This window comes from Patella vulgata, chromosome 8 (assembly GCF_932274485.2).
Source record: "Patella vulgata chromosome 8, xgPatVulg1.2, whole genome shotgun sequence".
Lineage (NCBI taxonomy): Eukaryota > Metazoa > Mollusca > Gastropoda > Patellidae > Patella > Patella vulgata.
This window is the reverse complement of record NC_065886.2, coordinates 10,988,393-11,010,957: the sequence shown is the minus strand read 5'-3', so window position 1 is coordinate 11,010,957 and position 22,565 is coordinate 10,988,393. Positions and strand designations below refer to the sequence as shown.

At 35.8% G+C, this 22,565-nt stretch overlaps 1 protein-coding gene across 1 annotated transcript in view; it reads right to left on the bottom strand.

Annotated features, from left to right (window-relative positions):
• Positions 1 to 14,095: 14,095 nt before the first annotated feature.
• Positions 14,096 to 22,565, bottom strand: part of LOC126830986 (dynein axonemal assembly factor 8) — a 35,354-nt gene continuing 26,884 nt past the window's right edge. Inside the window, exon 12 of the mRNA XM_050561597.2 lies at positions 14,096 to 14,460. Coding sequence (XP_050417554.1) covers positions 14,374 to 14,460 — 87 coding nt within the window. The 3' untranslated portion in view covers positions 14,096 to 14,373. The remainder of the gene's footprint in view (positions 14,461 to 22,565) is intronic.

Below are 22,565 nucleotides of genomic sequence, written 5' to 3'. Positions count from 1 at the left end.
GAAATATGTAGTAAGAAAAGATGCATGGGTCGTATGTAGGATGTGGCGACCGGTTCCCCTAATCCGCTCTCCACGTCAGACAAAAGACCCATGGTGCTACAAAATTACCTATACATTATTTTTACATTTTAAGGACATAGAGGGGTACCAGTATTATTCTGTAACAGTAAGATATCTTAAAGTTGTCTCTTGAAAGAATTTAAGTTATAAGTAAGATGGTAAAGGATTGAGCCTTTAAAACGGATGCTGTTTTTTACAATATTTTGGTCGTTAAACATACATTATGCAAGAGCAAAATCTGATTATTGCAAGTCTTAATTTAGGCGTCAGATGTTATAGAAATTATAAATTAGATCTTTATTTAAACAACAAGCCCAAAATCAACTCTGTAGACCCACGGATGGCTCGGCTACAGCTCGGATTTAATGTCATCCCTCTAGCATATATCAGTAACTTTAGTTTCATTCCCTTAGAGTTAGAATATATGAGTAACTTTAGTTTCATTCCGCTTTAGAAATCACACGGCATACAGTTGCGTTTCTAGAGTTGATGGAGTATCGAAAACACAAAACAATATACGTTAAATATACTTTCCGACAGGGAGCAGTGACCAAATTTGCCGCCCTGGAAATCGTGACACTCCCCCCACCCCCACGATAACACCCAACATAACCACCTGCCTTCCACTAGGTACGCTGCTGGGATATAGGCCTACATTGACAGTGAACCCGGGTTAGCGTATGTTCAGGAGCGAATAAAACGGATTCCAGATTATCTTCCATTGTGACCTGTCATTCGGTACAGGTTATCCTGACTTCCATCCGTACTTTCCACGCGGCTTCCTTCTCCTCGGATTACACAAACAACCAGGCAATTCAGTTAATCTCCCATTTTGGAACTTCAAAGTTGCGGATTAATTCTGGAGGGAATCGGCAAACATAATGGTTGCTAGGGTTTACAGAATAACGATAGAAATCTACGCTTAAAAACATGTTGAAACATTTATGACTAAAACTTGGTTTCGTGACTTTGGTAAACTATCTTTGATTGGGCTATTTAATTGTATCAACACAAAAACTAAGATGAAATCACATAATGAGGTTCTGTTTTAGTTGCGGGCACGCTTTCATTGGCAAACGCTTTTGCCTGGATAATGCACTTCCGGCGTTACTAAGTGGTATTCTGCTGTCACCGGAAATGAAACCCAGAGTTATCGACTTGGCGCATTGGAATAACGGGTGTCGCACGAGGCCCAAAAATCAAACGGGTTTGTTGAATATGAAACGAGAAAATGATAGAATCGGGGTGAAAAGTTAATGGAATTGAGAAGTTCAGAAAGAATCTATTTGCAGGACCGCGGATTGATTTGATGGGTTTCTAACGAGGTGAATGAAGCGGTTGGTGACCAATCGCGTTTAAATACATGTTAATTAGGGCTTTGAATAGGTTTCAATTACTGACGACCTGTGTGCGCTACGTTTACATTCAACGTTGGAAGAAAAGGAAATGGATTTTTTTTCCTATTCTGTATAAATGGAGCTTGAAGTCCTGTTTCTCTACACTAGCAATGATTGTATGATTTGATTATTTTAGGATAAATCAATAATGGCGACTATTTATGTTATATAATTATCATAAATATCCGTCTATTAAAGTAGTCATAGGGTTATATACTTATAAAATCAATCCGCGTCCAGACTTTGCGCGAAGTAAACCATAGGCTATCATAATAATATAGTCGTCTATAAACAGACGACCACTTGTCTGCAATATATCACCCTAGATGGGAGTCCGACGAACAAGCCTTCATATTTCTCAAATACAGAGAGAGGGGGGGGGGGAGAGAGGGAGGTGGGCTTAACGTCCACTTGACACAAACTAGGTCATTTCGGGACTAACATTTGGTTGGATTTTATTTCAATAATTCGCTTGCGCGTAGGGGTCTTTAGCAGTGGGAGGACCCGGAGAACACGCGAGGCTGGACAGGCGACCCTCTTGTCACGTACAACCGAGGAATCGAAACCACGCCTGTTGACTCAATGGCAGACCTTATCATATAACGCGCACGCGCTAACCATTCGGCCACTCAAATCCCGTTCTCAAATGCAATGTTTGAAAACTCTAATTCTTAAATATATAGTGAGCAACCAAGTGACAATGTTCGTTTACAGGAAGTGGCGTTATCAATGGACATTATTCGAGAACATTGCTAGTAAGTAACAGAATATTTTTCCAATTGTTAAAACTATGACAAAATAAACTGTCTTCATTAGCCCAGTCGGAGCAGAACAGTAGGACGTTAAACCCCATTTAAAAAAAAATAAAAAATAAAAAATAACAATATAAAGAGATGGGGTCAAACGTCCTATAAGACTAAGGGGGACTACTCGTCGTCGAATTCTAGCTATTGTCAAGGGTTCTTGTTCGTGCACGCCAACGTGTAGGCCTGCGCAGAACCTCTGTTTTTCGTCCCACCGGAACTTTTCTCGGTCAACACTAGGATCGCATTCTGGACCGCCATGGCTCCTTTTGAAAATATGACAATGGCGTATGTAGAACATGCAAAAGGGGGTTAATGTATTCAAAATACACAATAACTAAAATACTGGTTGAACCAAACATTACTTTTATGTTCCCACAAAACTAATAAAATAACCGTAAACATTATCTTTATAACAAATAGGTGAGAGTTATCCTTCTTGCACCTGCAAAATGTCATAATGGTCACGTGCTTCAGCTCGACCGTTACTGATACGCACGTGTAGTTATGGTGAAATGATGAGGTATCGTTGGTTATGTTCATATTTTCATCTATTGTTGGAATCTGTGTAAAGATATCAACTACGGAGATTAACCGTTGATTTTTGTTCCCACATAAAACCACTGCTGAAAAAAGGCGGGAATTCAAACGAAGGCATGCACGTGCCTGGACACGTGGCGATTTTTAACTTGACATTTTTCACCTGGAAGTGATACCATCAAAGCGTAACATATCATTATTAAGTGTCTGTATATTGATTCGCTCTAAAATAACTTTAATACACCTGGAAATGTTCTTTAAACATACATTATGCAATGGCTTAATCTGCCTATTGCAGGTCTTTCTTTTGGCTTGAAATGTTATATAAACTATAAATTAGACTTTTATTAACAAAACAAGACCATAATCAACTCTCGATGGAATCGGGTACTCGAATTTTTAACTAGATTAGAACGGTTCGCAATTTAAAAATTTAATTTAAAAATGGGAAAGCGAGGCTAAGTCTCGAATATACCAGTGACATGGTTACCAATATGCACATATCTTGACAAAACTACATACGGTGATAACTTGGCTGCGAAATAAGTAATTTGAATAAAATTTTCAATATCTTAATTTTCCATTATCTATTTTTGAGCTATTAGAATGGTCAGTTCTAAATCTTACATAATGTATCTTTTATATATCTCATCGGTAAAGATAAGATTTTCATTCATTCGATTGCATTTTTATGATTCCGAAGAGTAGTCTAGGCTTAGAACACTTCCTTTTTGGGACACTTGATATTTGTTTATTTTGATAATTTACCATTTAGAACGTCCACTTACTATCGTCTGGATTTTGTCTTTCGTTTTATAAACAATTTATCTTTGGTCTTCAATAACCCATAAGCCATAAAATGTAAACAAAACCATAAAATGTACACAATAATAAACCATAAAATGTAAACAAAAATAAACCATAAAATGTAAACAATAATAAACCATAAAAATTTATTTTGAAATTAAACAAAACTTTGACTGCATACTTCAACCTTTTTTATATTTAAAATATTCATTCCGACTTTTTAAATTGCTCATTCTTTGATCAGACCCTCCAAATTAATTTTATGTAACATATCTGCTTCTGTCAGACATCCGGTCTGCCTTGTTACAGTTGTTCTGTTGTGATGTTAAATAAATCTCTATAGAAAATAACAGCCCAGATAATCTCTTAATTGTCTAATCGTTCGGATGGGACGCATTTACCTCCTGTGTGTCTAGTTGTTGTGTGCAGTGTGGTCCTCAGTAATTACATTCAGTATTTGCATTTCAAAGCTATCAGGAGGTCGGCATCCTTGACATTTAACTGACGCATTATAAAAAGTGGAACTTTGTAGTTAAATGTACAAAGTAATACAAACTAATTAATATAGGAATGATAAAGGAAAATAAATAAATTAAATAAATAAAAGAAATTAAATGATATGGTATTTAACGTCTCACCATTTTGCACCGACAGGGTTAATGAAGAGAGGCGTACGTCATGCAGTGTGCTACGAGGGAGAGAGAGAGAGAGAGAGAGAGAGAAAGAGAGGGAGGGAGGAGGGCGGAATGGGGTTTAACGTCCACTCGACACAAACTAACATATGTTTCAATTTTATTTTAGTAATTCTCTTGTGCGTAGGGGATCTTTAGTAGGCTAGTAGGAGAATACCCGCGAAGTTGGACAGGCGACCCTACTCCTTGTCACGTTCAAACGGGGAATCGAAACCACGCCGTTGACTCAATGACAGATCTTATGATACAGCGCGCACGTGTTAACCATTCGACCACCCAACAGCCCGTTCTACGAGGGAAATTTTACCCGCGTTTCCGCCCACTCTTCATCGAATTCCAACTGTACGCGAGAAAACGGTTTTTGGTTCTATCCGAACGACTAGACGTTGCTCCTCCGAGATACACCACTGACAACAGAAGCCACGTCAGGAAAATTCTGAGAAACTTTCTGGGACCACACCGGGATCGAACCCCGGGGCTTCATGGCTAGTGAGCCAGCGTCTTGCTCTCTTAGTCCGAAATCAAATAAAATTTAAATGAAATGAAATGGGGTTTAACGTCCTATTGTTCAACTAAGACTAGGCTAATGAAGAGAGGCATAGACCATACACTGTGCTATGAGGGTAATTTTGCCCGGACAGCGGCACTATGGCCTACTCTTAAATCGAATTCAAACTGCCATGCATTTTTTTCGGCACACGCCAATGTGTACACGGGACCTCAGTTTTTCGTCCCATCCGAACGACTATACGTTGTATCTTGTCAGGCACTCTCTCCAGCACTAAAAGATTAATATTAACTAAACCTTCACCTTATGACCAAGGTCGCGCCTGTTGTGATTGACAGTCCAGCTGTGAAGGGATCAATGCTCGGCCTCCAGTGAAGGGGATTTACCTAATCCGGGATTAAGTGCTGTCAACCCCGACTGTTTTACTGATTGAGCACCTCGGGGGTATGAATTTAAGAGGACTACTTCTGCACTATTGCGCTAACATAGAATGAAAGTCTGTTAAAAAGATATGGGGCATTTTTGTTAGAAAAAAAACCAACAAAAACATTTCGGATCCTTGCAGATAAATTTAAAAGATTATAGGAAGTTTACACCAGGTGATTGGAGAAAATGAAAAAAACAAACTGGGATTGTTTATGTCTTTTGGTGTGTGTGTTGTTGGTGGTGGTGGTGATGGTGGGGGGGGGGGGTAATTTATTACATTCTGTTTTATTCTTCTTCACATCTGTGTTTTGGCCACTTCGGTTATTTAGTCAGGGTCGTTCGTACATAAAACCCCGCGTTTAAAGGGCCAATCCCGATAATATTTTAGAGAATAAAACTTCTTAATTTTGTGTTCAAATCCCTTAAAATCCTCTACCTTAGGGCCGGGCAACTAACTCAATATCTGTGATATATTTTCAAACAACTTAAACCTGTCAGTCTTCATCTGGAAATGGAGACTGGTGTCCCACGCTGTATTATGCGGTGTCTGGATAAAACTAAACCAGGCTTTAATTTTATAAAAAAATTATGTGTAGGTGAAATTTACCTTTCGTTATCATGTACAGCACATGGGTCATTCATTGTATATACCTCTTAAGGAACGGAAATCAATTATCAGGTCATCCAACCAAAAAATTGACCCGAAATCTTAAAAGGGTTACGTGTCTGGATAAGCAGTTTTGACGTTCACGCCCAAACGACTTAATATTTTGAGCTGAAACTTTGAGGCAAGGTAATTACACCATTCCTCTATAGTTTGGCGCTGAAATATCATATGTACTCAGACTTTTATTTTTGATTTTTGACCATCCTAAATTTCTTCATGGAATTTATGATGAAACAAAATACAATACAACAAAACAAAGAACTACGTGGCCATTGATGTGTAAGACAAGAAATTATTATTGAGACTATAAACTTTACACCTTGGAATTAAACAACGAAATTTTCATAATTTTTTTTTCTGTCTGGGAGTAATTATTGTCAGAAATCTTACAAGTTGTCTCCATCTTTATAATGAGTAACGGGATCCAGTAGAGCGAAGAGAATTTTTTTTTTTTTTTGCTTGGATTTAAAATATCCGTGTTAAGGTGACACGTGTGTCAGTGATTGACAAGTAGAAGTGGTAACTGACTCATATGATACGACTAGCTTCATCGTGAATATTAACAAGCCTAACCTACTATTGCAGGTTGTAATGGCATAGCAACAGTATGAGACAACGTGTTCGTTAGATCCTATCACAGTCAGTCGATTGAAACCTGCCTTCAACCGTATTTATTTGATTGAGTTGGATAGGAACAAGCGATCACTACGCAGCCCGTGGTTTATTTGTTCGATAGTGAAATATGCATAGCAACAGTGACAGGGAGATTTCTGGTTGTTAGAAAATTGCGCGAACAATAATTCTCTGATGAAACTGATAAAGTTCTTATTTTCATACTTTTGATTATTCAAAATTTACGGGAATGAGGAAATTTACAGAAATAAAAAAAAAACTGACTGCAAACAGTTAACGAGTTAATTCTTTGACGTGCACGGCAATGTGTACAAAAGGGGGGAGGGGGTCTCGGTTTCTCATCTCACACGAAAAAAAGATGTTCCATGCCGTCCTGCCTCACTGAAATGGAGGAAACAATGCTGGAAATTTTCAGACCAAGACCGGGATCGAACCCTGAACCTACTGGTTTAGCCAGCACCTTACTCATCGAGCCACAGTGGCCCTACAAAAAACATGGTATTTCTTTGATTATTAAACATGTTTTGGAAACATGGATTGGAATATTGACACTGATAATATAAAACATAAGCTATCTACAACGACACGAAACTGGTTGACGGACATTTTAATTACTAAATCGACTATTTTAATTGAAAACACTTAGTATATTAATTTCGAGAATTTTGAGAAGTATTTATTCTGTTTCTATGTTATAAAATATGGCTGCCATTCAGCTCAGGGATCCATTCTGAAAGTAGACTACAGGCAAGAGCCTTTGCTGAGAGAGAGAGAGAGAGAGAGAGAGAGAGAGAGAGAGAGATGTAACGTCCGGTCATTTCGGGACTAACATATGGTTCAATTTTATTTCAATAAAACCCACGAGGTTGGCCACCCGACCCTACTCCTTGTCACGTACAAGTGGGGAATCGAACCCACGCCACTTAATTCAATGACAGACCTTATGATTTCACGGGCACGCGTTAAACCACTCGACCCGCACTCCTCTTTAATAAGGGAATTACCGCAGGACTTTAACTATTTTCTTTAAATCTTTGTCCTTTTAGCGAGATGTTATTGGACGTTGAGTAATTTATCATGAGATGTGTATAACAAGACCATTGGTTTAAAACTGTGCTTAAAATTATTTTTTTTGAAAATCGATCGCAACGAATCCTGATTAAGAGTTTAGTTTTAGCGAGAAACATACCGCCGGCTATCAACGTATTTATGAGATTGTGAAGTTTACACAACCCGTTCAGTGTCATAATTAATTTTTTTTTCGGTGTATTTTAAACTCGGTCGGTTATATTCTGGGCAATGTCATAGAGGTATTCTTTCTAACTCATATGAACTCGACTTTAATGTCAATTAAAGTGTGGGGAGGTTGGATGGCCGAATGATTAGCGTGTGTGCGCTGCATCATAAGGTCTGTCATTGAGTCAAATGGCGGGGTTTCGATTGCCCGGTTGTACGTCACATGGAGTAGGGTCGCCGGTCCAACCTCGTGTGTTTTCTCCAAGCGAATTATTGAAATTAAATTGAACCATATGTTAGTCCCGAAATGACGTAGTTTGTGTCGAGCGGATGTTAAACTCCCCCCCCCCCTCTCCCCCCCCCCCCTCTCTCCCCCCCCCCCTCATTAAAGGAGCTAAATCGCTAATATTTGGGACCTAGAAATTGACCCAAATGGGTCGGAACGCATTAATAATGTAATCTGATTGTATATAAACTTATTTACATTCAATTGTTTCCGTTTTGACTCTTAATTTCAAATCAGTTATGTCCAGCGAAATACGGCCTGTGTCTCAACCCTATAGCAATTTCTAGCGTCTGGTTATTCCAGTCTATTGAGCAGGTTCTCTAGTTGAATATGTCTAGCCTCGTTTTTTCTGGTCACTTGTTGCAAATGACGCTAAAACGCACTATGGTACACGATTCGTGTACCAATGGTAAAATGTTTATTTTGTCTTAAACATGCATTATGCAAGAGCAAAATCTGCTTATTACAAGTCTTTCTTTAGGCCTGAAATGTTATCTAAATTATCAATTAGACATTAATTAACTTATCCAGACCATAATAAACTCTCGATGTCAAGGCTAGCCTTCGATGTTGGCTGTATTAGATTCCTATATGCCGCTAACGGTCGTTGATAATTAAATCAGAAAAAGTGGATAATCGAGACTATGCTGTTTATATAAATGATTTTAGTAATGATGACCGAGACTATGCAAAAATTTCACACGCTTCTTTCTCGGCTCATAGTGGATCAATTTGACTGAAATTTTCAGCAAATTACCTTTACACTATCTAGTTTTTAACTATTATAGCGAGAACTGCCATCTCTTTATCTTATCTCCCATAATGTATCCAAAAATATTGGATATCAAAAGCCTGTCTTTTCCTGGTAAGACCACAACAACAATGTTGATTTGAATTGACAAATAATTCGTATTTTCAACGTGTATGACTTTGAATGATATTGAGTTAGAGACTTAGCTACTTTAAAGTGTTGTTAAAAGTTAGTACAAGATTTTAATCTAATTTCAATAATTATTGTTCACGGCTGGTAGCAGAAATCAATGGGTACCAACATCTTCGTTGTAACGGCATATCACCCATCAGACGTGAATACAATGTTAAGAGAACAATTCATTTTAATCAAAGACAAAAACATCGATTTTATTGTGTTATTCACACATAATCAAGGCTCTGTTCAGGAATTTGAGAGGGGGAAGGGTGGTCTGTTCAGGAGACAACGTCTAGTTTGGCGTGAATCTAGGGGGGGGGGGCATGAGACTTTGATAAAGCCAAAAGCTCTAAGACAATATATCTGCTTATGTAAGTGTATACATATGGAGCAGTGGTCCCCAACCTTTTGCTGGCTGCTACCCCATTCCAGAAACCATCATTAGATCGCGACCCCTTGAAGAACAAAGTCACTCGATATAGATAGTGAGAATCCCGTAAAACTAATTTCGCTTTTCAGAGACTAGAGGAAACAAATGGTGGGTGTGAGAGAGGAAAGACGATTGACAATGTGACATAGGGTGTATAGATCAGAGAGTTATGCTTTTCATGAAAACATAGCATTTTTTTCAGACTAATCCCTCACGATCCCACGAAAGGCGCTTTGCAACACCAGCTGGCATCGCGACCCAAAGGTTGGGAAACCAGGATATAGAGGATTATTAGAGTGGAGTGGGGTCAAAACTATGGCGGTATATTAGATTCAAAATTCTAACATGCTATCGTCTAATTTCTAACTTCCATTCATGTAATTTCTAACTTCTAACTTCCATTCATGTAATTTCTAACTTCCATTCATGTAATTTCTAAATTAAGACAATGTATAATCCAACTTCTTTATTTGTTCAGTGTAAATTTTAATTCTGTTTCATCTTATTTCTATTATTAAGGCGAAAAATGTCTATTTGCTTTACATGTTAAGCGTTAAGCATGAACGGCAAACAAATTTAGAATTTTTTTACTTCTACCTAGAAACCATCATTATGACGTCGTTTGGTGTCGCTACCGTGTGCTCAATTTGGCGATTGAGCACCCGATCGGGGCCATTCTGTTGATAGAAACGACTTGCTCTTCGTCCGGTTGAATGGTTTGGCGGAGTGTTAAAACTGAAAACAACTTCGACCGAGAGAGAGAGAGGAGAAATGGGTTTTAACGTCCACTCGACACAAACTAGGTCATTTCGGGGCTAACACATAGTTCAACATGTAAAGCAACTAGACATTTTTCGCCTTAATAATAGAAATAAGATGAAACAGAATTAAAATTTACACTGAACAAATAAAGAAGTTGGATTATACATTGTCTTAATTTAGAAATTACATGAATGGAAGTTAGAAATTACATGAATGGAAGTTAGAAATTAGACGATAGCATGTTAGAATTTTGAATCTAATATACCGCCATACAAAACGGCAGCAATGCTTTGCACATAAGTATGTTCGACGTTATTTCGATGATTGCAGGAGAGACAAACGCGTGTGTGTTGTGCATAAAGTTTCTCATCGGGTCTAGTGGCGTGGTTTCGGTTCCCCACTTGTACGTAACACGGATTTGGGTCGCGAAAATATGGTACTAGCTCACTGACTAGGAGGTTCCAGATGTCTGTGTTGGACAAGATATCTATGTATTCAGTAGAATTCAAAATAAACAACAAAACACAGAGCATCTAATTATTGGGTTTAATAATTTAAAAAAAATATAATTTAATGATAAATTATCAACAAATATAATACACATATAATAAATATTACAAGAAAATCATCCCAAGATCATATTCACAAAATCCCTTAAAGTCTAGGTTTTAAGGATGCTGCATCAAATAGTTAACTCATATGGCAAGTAAGAATTAAATGTCGCAGAATTACATTTTGTGGCTTCTACATATCACGGACAAAAACCGACAAGAGCTTTCTTTTGTTAATACCGTCCAAAGTATATTCTACATATCATATCCAAAAATTTAAATTGTTTCATGTACAAAATTGATAAGATTGAAATTTTGATTCTTGTCGGTGTCGGTCGCATCTTTTTTTTATTGTTAAAGACTAGGATAAGTCATTGTTAGAACAAAATCTATCCGGTCTGGCTGTGTATTTAGCACCTTGAATGATTCAATGTTTTAATAAACTCTACCCTGGTTACCCTGGTTTAAGAAGGACGGAATGTTTCAACAGCTGTTTTGTTAGAGAACGGAATGTTTCCAGAAACTCGTCTGTTTTGTTTAGGGTCTGAATGTTTCAACAAAAACAGTCCTGTTTTGTTAAAGGACGAAATTTTTCAAGAAACTGTTGTGTTTTGTTAAAGGACGGAATGTTTCAACAAAAACAATTCAGTTTTGTTACGGGACAGAATGTTTCAAAAAGTTGTTCTGTTTTGTTTGGGGACGGTTCGGGGGTGGAATGTTTAAAGAAGAACTGTTCTGTTTTGTTAGAGGGCAAAAAGTTTTAACAACAACTGAACTGTTCTGTTAGGAGACGGAATGTTTGAACAAAATCTACCCCGTTTTGTTACGGGACAAAAAAAAAAAAAAAAAAATAAATAAATAAAATAAACGCCGATCCTGTAAGAAGGCAGAATCTTAAAACAAAACTTTAATTAAATATGGAATGATGGAATTTTTCCCAACCCTATCCGGTCTGAGAGATGAAATTTCAAATTTACAACAAAAACTAGCCGTACATGTACTTGTAGAGGATGGAATGATTGAATCAAATTGGAATTACGGTCATATGAATATTGAATGATTAATTTAATAATAAAAAGATAACCATATGGTCAATCATTTTTGAATAAATAAATCTGTCCTTCTAGTCTCAAATCTAGGTTTTAAATCGCAAGCAACAATTTTGTAACATCTTAAAAATACAAAGCACAATTTAATAAATAATGTACATGTATGTATAATGAAAAATAGAAGCTGTTAAAGGGTCGATCTCGATTATATTTTGGAGAATAAAACTGCTGAGTTTTGTGTGAAAATCCTTAAAACCCTTTACCTTAGGGTCGAGCAACTAACTTAATATACGTGATACGTTTTCAAACATCTTAAACCCGTCAGTCTGCATCTGGAAATGAAGATCAGTGTGCCAAGCTGTATTATACGGTGTCTGGATAAAACCAGACTTTTTAATCATTTCATAAAAATAACGTGTAGATGAAATTTACCGTTCGTTATCAAGTACAGAACATACATCACACACTGTTTTGAACGTGGAACGGTAATAGATTATCAGGTCACACAAAGAAAAAACTGACCCGAAATCTTGAAAGGGTTACGTGTCCGGATAAGCTGTTTTGACATTCACCTCCAAACGACTCAATATTTTGAGCTGAAGTTTTCAGACAAGGTAAATACACCATTTCTCTACATTTTAAATTTCATACGTACACGGCTCTTTATTTCTGAGACTGTTGAAATCGGAATGGTCCCTTTAAGAAAATCTAATGACTTATTAACTGTTGGATGAACATGTAAAACAAAAGTTATCCCGGGCACAGCCAGGGTCACAAGAGATTTATGAACTGAAGTGTAATATGTAATTTACAGTAATATCAATGTGTCCAGTCCAAACAATGTTTTATATAGACTGTATTTAACATACTACATCTATCCAGTCCAAAGGTTTATAACCTCCCAACTGTTCATAGAAATATTTATTAGGCAACTCAAAAATAAATAAATAGGTATCATGTTATGGATACTAGCCTGAAAATATCTCACCTGTCACTAGGCACAGATTCGGGATTTATCAGGCAAAATTCCATCTTGTACCGGTCATTTTGTCTGTCACAGCTTTGCCGTTTTTGATAGTTGGCAAGAAATCAAAAATGTAAAGGTCAACTTACAACCTAATATGGTTATTTCCAGGCCAAGTTACATGTAGTCATTATTTCCTGACAAAGTTACAACTAGTTGTTATTACTAGGTCAAGTTACAACATCATTATTACCAGGCCAAGTTACAACATAGTTATTACCAGGCCAAGTTAAAACTAAAAGCATAGTTATTACCAGGCCAAGTATGGAAGTTATATAATTCAAATGCTGAGACGAATTTTCATAATAAATATATACCTGTGAAAGCTTATACATATAGTTATTTGATAGTGAACATTTATAATGCTGATAAATTAAATTATTTTAAAAGTTTAAACATGAAAACAAACTATGATGGTTATACAAGTATGTATGAAGGAATATTATATCAGTAAACATTTATAATGCTTTGAAATTCAATTCTTTTAAACATGAAAACTTTGATAAAGATAACAATCCTGCATGGTTATAATTTATAAATATATGAAAGCATGAATGAAGGAATGGTCTTGTTAGGTAAAACTTGACAAATTAAAATTAACACAAACTGATATTCATAGGCCTACTACTAATATTCCAACTTTATGAATATTTAGATTTTATTTCTATTTTTTTTTTTTAAAATCTGTCTGTACTTTCTCAGTAGATCTCTCTTGTAAAATGGTTTCAACTTTATATGCACATACCACATTCTCATCTGAAATAATCTTAACTAATTAGTCAAGGGGTGTGCAATGCCTTCTTTCTGGCATGTGAAACCATGAGCTCACTTAAAAAGGTGTCCTACCCACCATGCCTAGTCCAAATAAGACAACTATAATTTTCTGTTTTGTTTGATTGCATTCTGTCAGTTGATTATCTAATTACAGAATGATCTGAAGTATGTGGTTATAAGAAGCTTCTGTGATATATATATATATACAGAGAGAGAGAGAGAAATGGGGTTTAACGTCCACTCGACACAAACTAGGTAATTTTGGGACTAACACATGGTTCATTTTATTTCAATAATTCGCTTGCGCGTAGGGTTTCTTTAGCAGTGGAAGGAAACCGGAGGAACCGGAGAAAACTCACAAGGTTGGACAGGCGACCCTACTCCTTGTCATGTACAACAGGGGAATTGAAACCCCGTCATTTGATATATATACAGGAAACATTAATGCTTGGTCCCCGTAAGTGATTTTAAAACTTCAGAAAATGTGCCATATTTCTGTCTGTTATATAATCTTGTTGTGTAGAAACTCCCCCCCCCACCCCCAACCAGAAGTAATAATTGAGGTAGGTGGCAAAAATAAAAGTGCTACCGTGTAAGAAGATTATCTTAGAATTAAATTTAACAAAATGAAATAAAGATCTTATTATAATTACCAAGGTCATGCAAAACTAAGAAATGTAATTTTTAAATGAAACAGCACTGTTAAATGTCTTTAGTTTTGAACTCAGAGTAAGTTTTTCTGAATCCTCCATATTGTTTGATTTGAGCAAAACTTGGAATTCATGTTGCTATAATTCAGTTCAAGCTTGTATAGATTTGTTCGTAGTTATGGTGATCTGACTTCCAGGCATCAAGGAATCAAAGAAGAATGGTAAGAGTTTGTGAGCCTGAAAATAAAGAGAAAAGAATAATATATTCTGGGTATCAACACAGTTTGTTTTGCATATGAACAGGTAACACACAGAACAAAATAAAAGGAAAGTCATGAAGTTTGGGTACTGGGTAGCCATCATATTCCTGAAGCAATGGCTCGAGAAATCCCTCTCTGGCCATTGCTGGATTGGCTTCTGATACTTCAGCTTTAGAGGGAGTGTGTCTATTCTTTCCGTTCAATCAAATCTATCCCAAGTACAGCAACATGACAGCCCTTCGTTTAATCTGGGTCTTCCCTGAAACTTTGGACAGTGATTTGAGGTATTAAAAACAGTGAAAGTATTGTTCGTCTCCAAACAGTATTGTTTACATTGTATCTGTTTTGATAGCCTCATTTGTCACACAATTAGTTTTTCTGCAATATTCTGCTATGCACTGGTTAATTGGGCGTAATAAAATCGTGAGTCATGACGTAACGTTTTGTAAACACGTTTAGTCCAATTTGGAGCTCTGTTTAAAGCATAATGATATTGTTATGCAGTTAGCTATTGGTTGTTAATCAGACTATTGACAAGTCATAATTTGGAACAGAAATTTGCTTCCATTACAGAAGTGTTAAGTGGGATTAGGTCTAATCAAGCGAACACTGCGAGGGGTATGGGTAACCATAGAAATGGAATGAAACAACGTTTAATGTTCTACTCTTCCACATCTGCCAGGTTAATGAAAATGGATATACGCCACACAGTTGGGGGGGGGGGGGGTACAGTCTGTTGAGGAGACAATCTTTAGTTTGGCGTGAGTCTAGGGGATGACATGAGACTGATAAGCCAGACTGTAAGGGACATCAGTCAATCATGATAGGTGTCTCCAAGATCTCCCTGAAAGTTAAAGGAGCTAAATCGCCTATGTTTTGGACCTAGAAATTTACAAAAATGGGTCGGAGGCCATATAATAATGTAATATGAATGTATATAAACTGATTTACGTTCAATCGTTTCGGTTTTTATTCTAATTTCTAATCCATTATGTTCGGCGAAATACGCCAAAAGTCTCATGTGAATGGCAATCTTTAGCGTCTGGTTTTTCCAGTCTACACCGATGGTATTTATTGTGCATGCTCTCCAGATAAGAATATAGTGTCACCATTTGACGTGACTTGTGGAATATATGTCTAGCCCTGTTCTTATGTGTCCCTTGTTCAAAATGGCGCTGAAACGCATTATGGTACACGATTCGTGTACCAATTGTAAAATGTTTATTTTGTCTTAAATACTGGATATTAGAAGCCAATCTTTTCCCGGTAAGATCACAACATCAATGTTGATTTCAATTGACAAATAATTTGTGTTTTCAATGTCAAAGATTTTTGATGATATAGCTACTTTAACTACATTGTATTTTTATCTGATTATTGTGTTATTTAGAGCTTTATATTATATTTATGTTTCACATTCTACTTTAGTATTAATATATTTGATCATATTGATGTAATATTCTGTTGTACAGTACCTCTGTTCTATACTATATAAGTATTATATCTTTGAATACACGTACATACATGTATATATATTGATGTGATATTATATTCAAACTTGTTGTCTCTTGAACATTTGAATGACAGATATGTGCTTTATAAATGTTATATATAATGACAATAAATGTTATATATAATGACAATAAATGTTGTATGGAAATAAATGTTATATATAACGGCAATAAATGTTATATATAATGACAATAAATGTTATATATCACTGCAATAAATGTTATATATAACGGCAATAAATGTTATATATAATGACAATAAATGTTATATATAAAGACATTAAATTATAACGCAAATAAATGTTATATATAACGGCAATAAATGTTATATATAACGGCAATAAATGTTATATATAACGGCAATAAATGTTATATATAACGGCAATAAATGTTATATATAACGGCAATAAATAATACTTCTCAAAAAAACCCTGCTCTCAGGCTTATCACTGACATAACATATGGCATTTGTTTTTCTTGAAACTCCCTTCTCTCCCTAAATATCTATTGAGGAAACTTTGAATATATCATGAATTGAAAATTTGTCAATATAATCGGCATCCCCTTCCTGTATAATCTGATATAGTCAAAACAAGAGAAATGGGGTTTAATGTCCACTCAATACAAACCAGGTCATTTTGGGACTAACATATAGTTAGCAGTGGGAGGAAACTGGAGGACCCGGAGAAAACCCACGAGGTTGGACAGGTGACCCTACACCTTGTCACGTACAAGCATGGAATCGAAACCACACCACTTGATTCAATGACAGACCTTATGCTGCAATGCACACGCGTTAACCATTTGACCCCCAGTCCCCCTCCTTTAATCAAAACAAGCCAGTGGCACCCATAATTGTTAGAGAATGATTTGATGACCCCAAGCTGGGATATTATCTTATGTATTGTTATTTTGATGTTGTTAAATAATCTGCGTACATTAAGTCATGGAAAATTTAATATTTCCTGAAAAATGCAAATGACACACAGGAGACATTGACGGTAATGTGAAGACTTGTTATTAAAATATTGAATACTTAAATGGCCTCGGGGTTTAAACATGTTTTTAAAACCATTTATTTAATGATGAAATTGAGCTGATATTGAAGTAATTTACTCATCTCGACAAACGGTTAATATTACAGTTTTCCTGTTTCAATGAGGTGTTTTTATATAATGAAGAGGAAAGCTATCAGGTTATCATCAGTCTATATGATATAAAGTAGAGTCTCATATAACCTCTCTGTCCAGTTTTATGTCATTCTTATATCAGCCAATCATATCAACTCATGACAGGCGTGATGCATTATTAAATATTAAATAACGTAATAATTAATGCGCATGTTACAATTGTTGAGAATTAACAAGGGTGAGTTTTATTAAAACATTTGAATACTGAATATTATTGTTATAATGAAATCTGATCCAGTCTGACTAAAACAGATACAAACCTTCACATACTCATTCTCTCTCATGAAATATATCAATTATGACTATAGAATTGCAAAAGGTTTCAGCATACGCCATACAGTGTCCTATGAGGGCAGTGGGACATTAAACCCCATTTCATTTCATTGTGTCGGATGCGAAGAGAATGCTAACAACAATTTTTGTGGATATATATAAAATTATGTAAGTGAAAAGAATACAACAATCTTTGTTAAACTAATTTAGTCAGATAGGTACTTGATGATCTCTAATAAAATTACATTTTGTATTTCAAGTGGTGGTGAGAGAGAGAGAGAGACAGATAGAGAGAGAAGTGGGTTTAACCTCCACTCAACACAAACAAGGTCATTTCATGACTAACATATGGTTCAATTTTATTTCAATAATTTGCTTGCGCATAGGGGGTCTTTAGCAGTGGGAGGAACCAAAAAAAAACCCATGAAGTTGGACAGACGACCCTACTCCTTGTTACGTACAACCGGAGAATCGAAACCATACCAGTTGATTCAAGTGGTGGAGACCAGAGAATAATGATAATACAATGTGACAGAATAACTTGAACAGGTCATGATGATATAACAACTAGTGGGACACACACAAAATTTTATTAAAGAATCCCAGTTTTATCTTCATAATCAGTACTCTTTCTCAGTTAGCCTTGGGGTGCGCTCGACTGTCATATATTCTTAATTACATTTGGAGTTGAAGCAAGGGTCGTTTATTTTTTTCTGGCCTGGGGATGTTTGCTGAGGTCTTTCCAAACAATACGAGTGAAACAATCAAGATGTTTTTTGGCTCGGAACACATGGTTTTCTTAATACTCGTTAAGACGGTGAACGATTTAATCTTAAGCCCCCGTGCTTTATTTCACTTTGCTGTTTGGTCTTAGGATAATAGAAGGTCGTCCATGTTTCTATTAGGGAAATGGTTCGTGATAATACGAGGCAGAAAAAAACGGAAAGATCCATTGAGTCTCTGTTCATCAATAACAAGGATAAAATATATTAAGATCAGAAATCCTTTGCAAACTTTCTTAAAAGAATTTCTCATCAAGTTTGCTTTCACAAAAATGAACAATCTTTTTCCCCCATCAAATTTGGTAGAGATTTCTCCTAGGAAACGTTCAATCAAAAGCTATTTTCTTTCAAAAAGTCAAATTAATTTAAATGAAACTCCAAAAGTCAAATTAATCTTTCATGCTCAGAGAAGAATACTTTGTGTAAAACGCAGTTTATTTTTCTCAATTATTCCAACGACCAAGTCTTGGCCATTTTGTTTTTCATGGATTATAATCCTATTACAAGTTATGTATTTGTTGAACTTCCTTGATCAACGAGAGAGAGAGAGAGAGAGAGAGAGAGAGAGCAATGGGGTTTAATATCCACTCAACACAGACTATATTCTTTTGGGACTAACATATGGTTCAATTTTATTTCAATAATTCGCTTTAGCAGTGTGAGGAAATCTGAGGACCCGGAAAAAACCAACAATGTTGGACAGGCAACCCTACTCCTTGTCACATACAATCGGGGATTCGAAACGACGCCAGCTGACTCAATGACAGACTTTATGATACAGCGCGCACACGCTAACCATTTACCCATCCAACCCCCAGATCAACATTAGAGGGAATCTGATTAAAATACAAATACAGATCTTTATTTCATTTCATTTTTTTTATACTTCCGATGACCTACACTACATGAAGATTTGACCAGTTGTACTGGAAGGTCGCGTTAGGGGTCGTACGAATGACTTTTGACCGTATGACGTCAGACATTGATTAATCAATCAGCATTGACGTTTCTAGTGGTTTACCCAAAGTTCTGTGCATGGCACGGCAAGAAGTCGCAAAACAGACCGTTTCATTGGCTAATCTCTCACGTCATTCAGAACGCGGGTTATATAACAACTCTTCCAGATTCTAGTGTAGTAAAGACAAGTAAATAAAATTTTGAACTATAAAAACGAAACAAAATAGGATCTGTGTTATAATCAGATTGATGGAAATCCTTTCGTCGACATTGTTTGTAAGTGTTAGGTCACACCTGGCAACAAAAAAAATTAAATGAATAATGAATAGTGTAGTACAGACAAATAAAACGAAATTTTGAACTATAAAACAAGAAATGAAATAGGATCTGTGTTTTAGGTTTTAATCCCTTACAAACTTAAACAGTGTTAGAGATGAATCACTATAAGGTATATTAGTCCATAAATGGATTATTATCGGACGTTTTTTTAATCCGATTGCATCGAAGCCAGGGGATTATCTACTGCTGATATTATGATTTAGTTTTCTTAATTAATTATTAAATAATTTTAACTTGGGTTAAGTTGTGTAGAATCGGATATTGTACGAAAAATGGGATCGAGAAATAGAGATGGACATCTACTCAACAAAAACTAGGAAACAGTTTGAGACTAAGATATGGTACAGTATGGAGAAATAAACCGAGGTTGGGCAAGTGACCCTACTCCTTGTGTAGTATAAGCTTAGGATCCAAACCAGGCCACCTGAATCAATGTCAAACCTTATGATCTAAAGTGCATGTATTAGACCAATCGATTACGACTCCTATTCCCACACGCCACAAAGAAAGGTGTGGGCTATGTACCATAATCTATTTTGATCTCCTTTAAATATGAATAATTCATAAAAATATTACAATAATATTTTCACTAGAGAGCGGGAGAGAGAAATCGGGTTTAACGTCCACTCGACACAAACCAGGTCATTTCGGGACTAACACATGGTTCAATTTTATTTCAATAATTCGTTTGCGCGTAGGGGTCTTTAGCAGTGGGAGGAAACAAGGGGGCCCAGAGAAAACCCTTGAGGTTGGACAGGCGACCCTACTCCTTGTCATGTACAACCGGGGAGAGAGAGAGAGAGAGAAATGGGGTTTAACGTCCACTCGACACAACTATGTCATTTTGGGATTAACATATGGTTTAATTTTATTTCAATAATTCGCTTGCGCGTAGGGGTCTTTAGCAGTAGGAGGAAACTGTAGGACCCGGAGAAAACCCACGAGGTTGGACAGCCGACCCTACTCCTTGTCACGTACAACTGGGGATTTGAAACCACGCCAGCCGACTCAATGACAGACTTTATGATACAGCGCGTGCACGCTAACCATTCAGCCATCCAACTCCCCGTACAACCGGGGATTTGAAACCACGCCAGTTGACTCAATGACAAACCTTATGATACAGCGCGCGCACGCTAACCATTCAGCCATCCAACCCCCCATCCAACCGACCTTAAATATGAATAATTCATAAAAATATTACAATAATATTTTCACCAGTGATTAAACTATTTAAATGAATCATAATACAGTCATTCATAAATGAATTATAATATTATTGTTACACTTGATTCAATCATCACTATAAATCAAGCAGAATAATAATTAATTATATTGTAATTAATTACACATCAATCAAGGGAGCACCTGTTATATTATTCCACAGTAAATTACATATTTCCCACTTCAAATTGACCAGAAGATAATCTATCGTCCATGAGATGATTTATTACTGTGTGAAGTAAACGATGACTTCATGATGTATAAACACTGGGAATCCAAGATATTGAGATATTGTCAATAATGATGAAATATGTCCAATTGTTTGATTTATAACTTCTTCAACTCAGGTCCCACCTACCCCCCCCCCCCCCCTCTTCTCAAGGTTCAGCCATAACAATTTCAGTTATTGTTCATTCCAAAACGTTTCAGTTTCAAATTTGAAATTTTAAAAATTTTAAATAAAACTACATTCACCAGACAAAACACTATTTTTCTTAACTCCAAGAATTCTTATGAGTTTGAAATTTTTTTAAAAATCGTACATACAGAAATTGAAAAGAAAGTTTTGACAAACACAAACCCGAAAAAAGCCAAAGAAATTTTGTCTAACATGTAAATAAATATTCTAATAAAATTTTTCACAAAGACTCCATGCAATAGATTGAAAGATTTTTCTAGAAAAATATCCCAACCATCCTTCAGAAAAAAAAAATAACACACTTTTTAAAATCAAATTATGTCTCTCTCTTAAAAGACAATTCCTGCTACGTGTTCCAAAATAAATTTGTCGAGGTTAAAATTGGACTGGACAGTTGGGCTAATGTTGTGTGCCTGACATTAATAAGGGCAAGTGAATAAGAGCCAACACAGTTTTAATGGAGTATTCGTGTTTCAGTAATCTTTTAGCCATCGGCAATTCCTCTCAAATGCTGCCACGGTGAAAAATTACACATAGATGGCCTGAGATAATCTAAGTTTCATTAACAACAACACAGTCCTCTCTTTATCACCTGCAGGTCATACAACAAGCTGAGTGATTGTAATACACTTTACTTAATAATCTAAGCTCCAGGATTCAAAACAACCTCACTTATACCCGCATAAAACCTAAAAACATCATTTTAACGTAATCAATATATTTATTAATGTTTCTTATTCCATGTTAAAACAATGAAAACATTGAAAAAGAGAGAAATGGGGTTTAACATCTGCTCGGGACCGGGACTAACACATGGTCTTATATATTTATTTAAATGGTTCCTCTATTTGATTCTGGTTGAAAATAAAGATGAAACTGAATGGATTTTCATATTCATATTCATATGGGGTTTAAGATTTTATTGTACATGAAATGGGGTTTAAGAATTTATTTTACATGAAATGGGGTATAAGATTTTATTTTACATAAAATGAAATGAAATAGGGTTCACGATTATATTTACATGAAATGAGGTTTAAGATTTTATTTTAAATGAAATAAGATTAAGATTTCATTTTGAATGAAATAAGATTAACATTTTATTTTGAATGAAATGAGGTTAAGATTTTATTTGACATAAAATGGGGTTTAAGATTTAATTTACATGAAATGAGGTTTAAGATTTTATTTTTCATCAAATGAAATAAAATGGGGTTTAAAGGTTTAATTTACATTCCTTGCTGCAATACTTGAGACTTTAAAATTGCATTTTTTTTCATTTTCTGAGCATTTTTAATATTTATTTAAATTGATATCCAGCATCAAACAATTTACAGGAGAAAAAAAAACGGTAACGAAAACGTAACAGCAGGTTTTTAATAAGATCA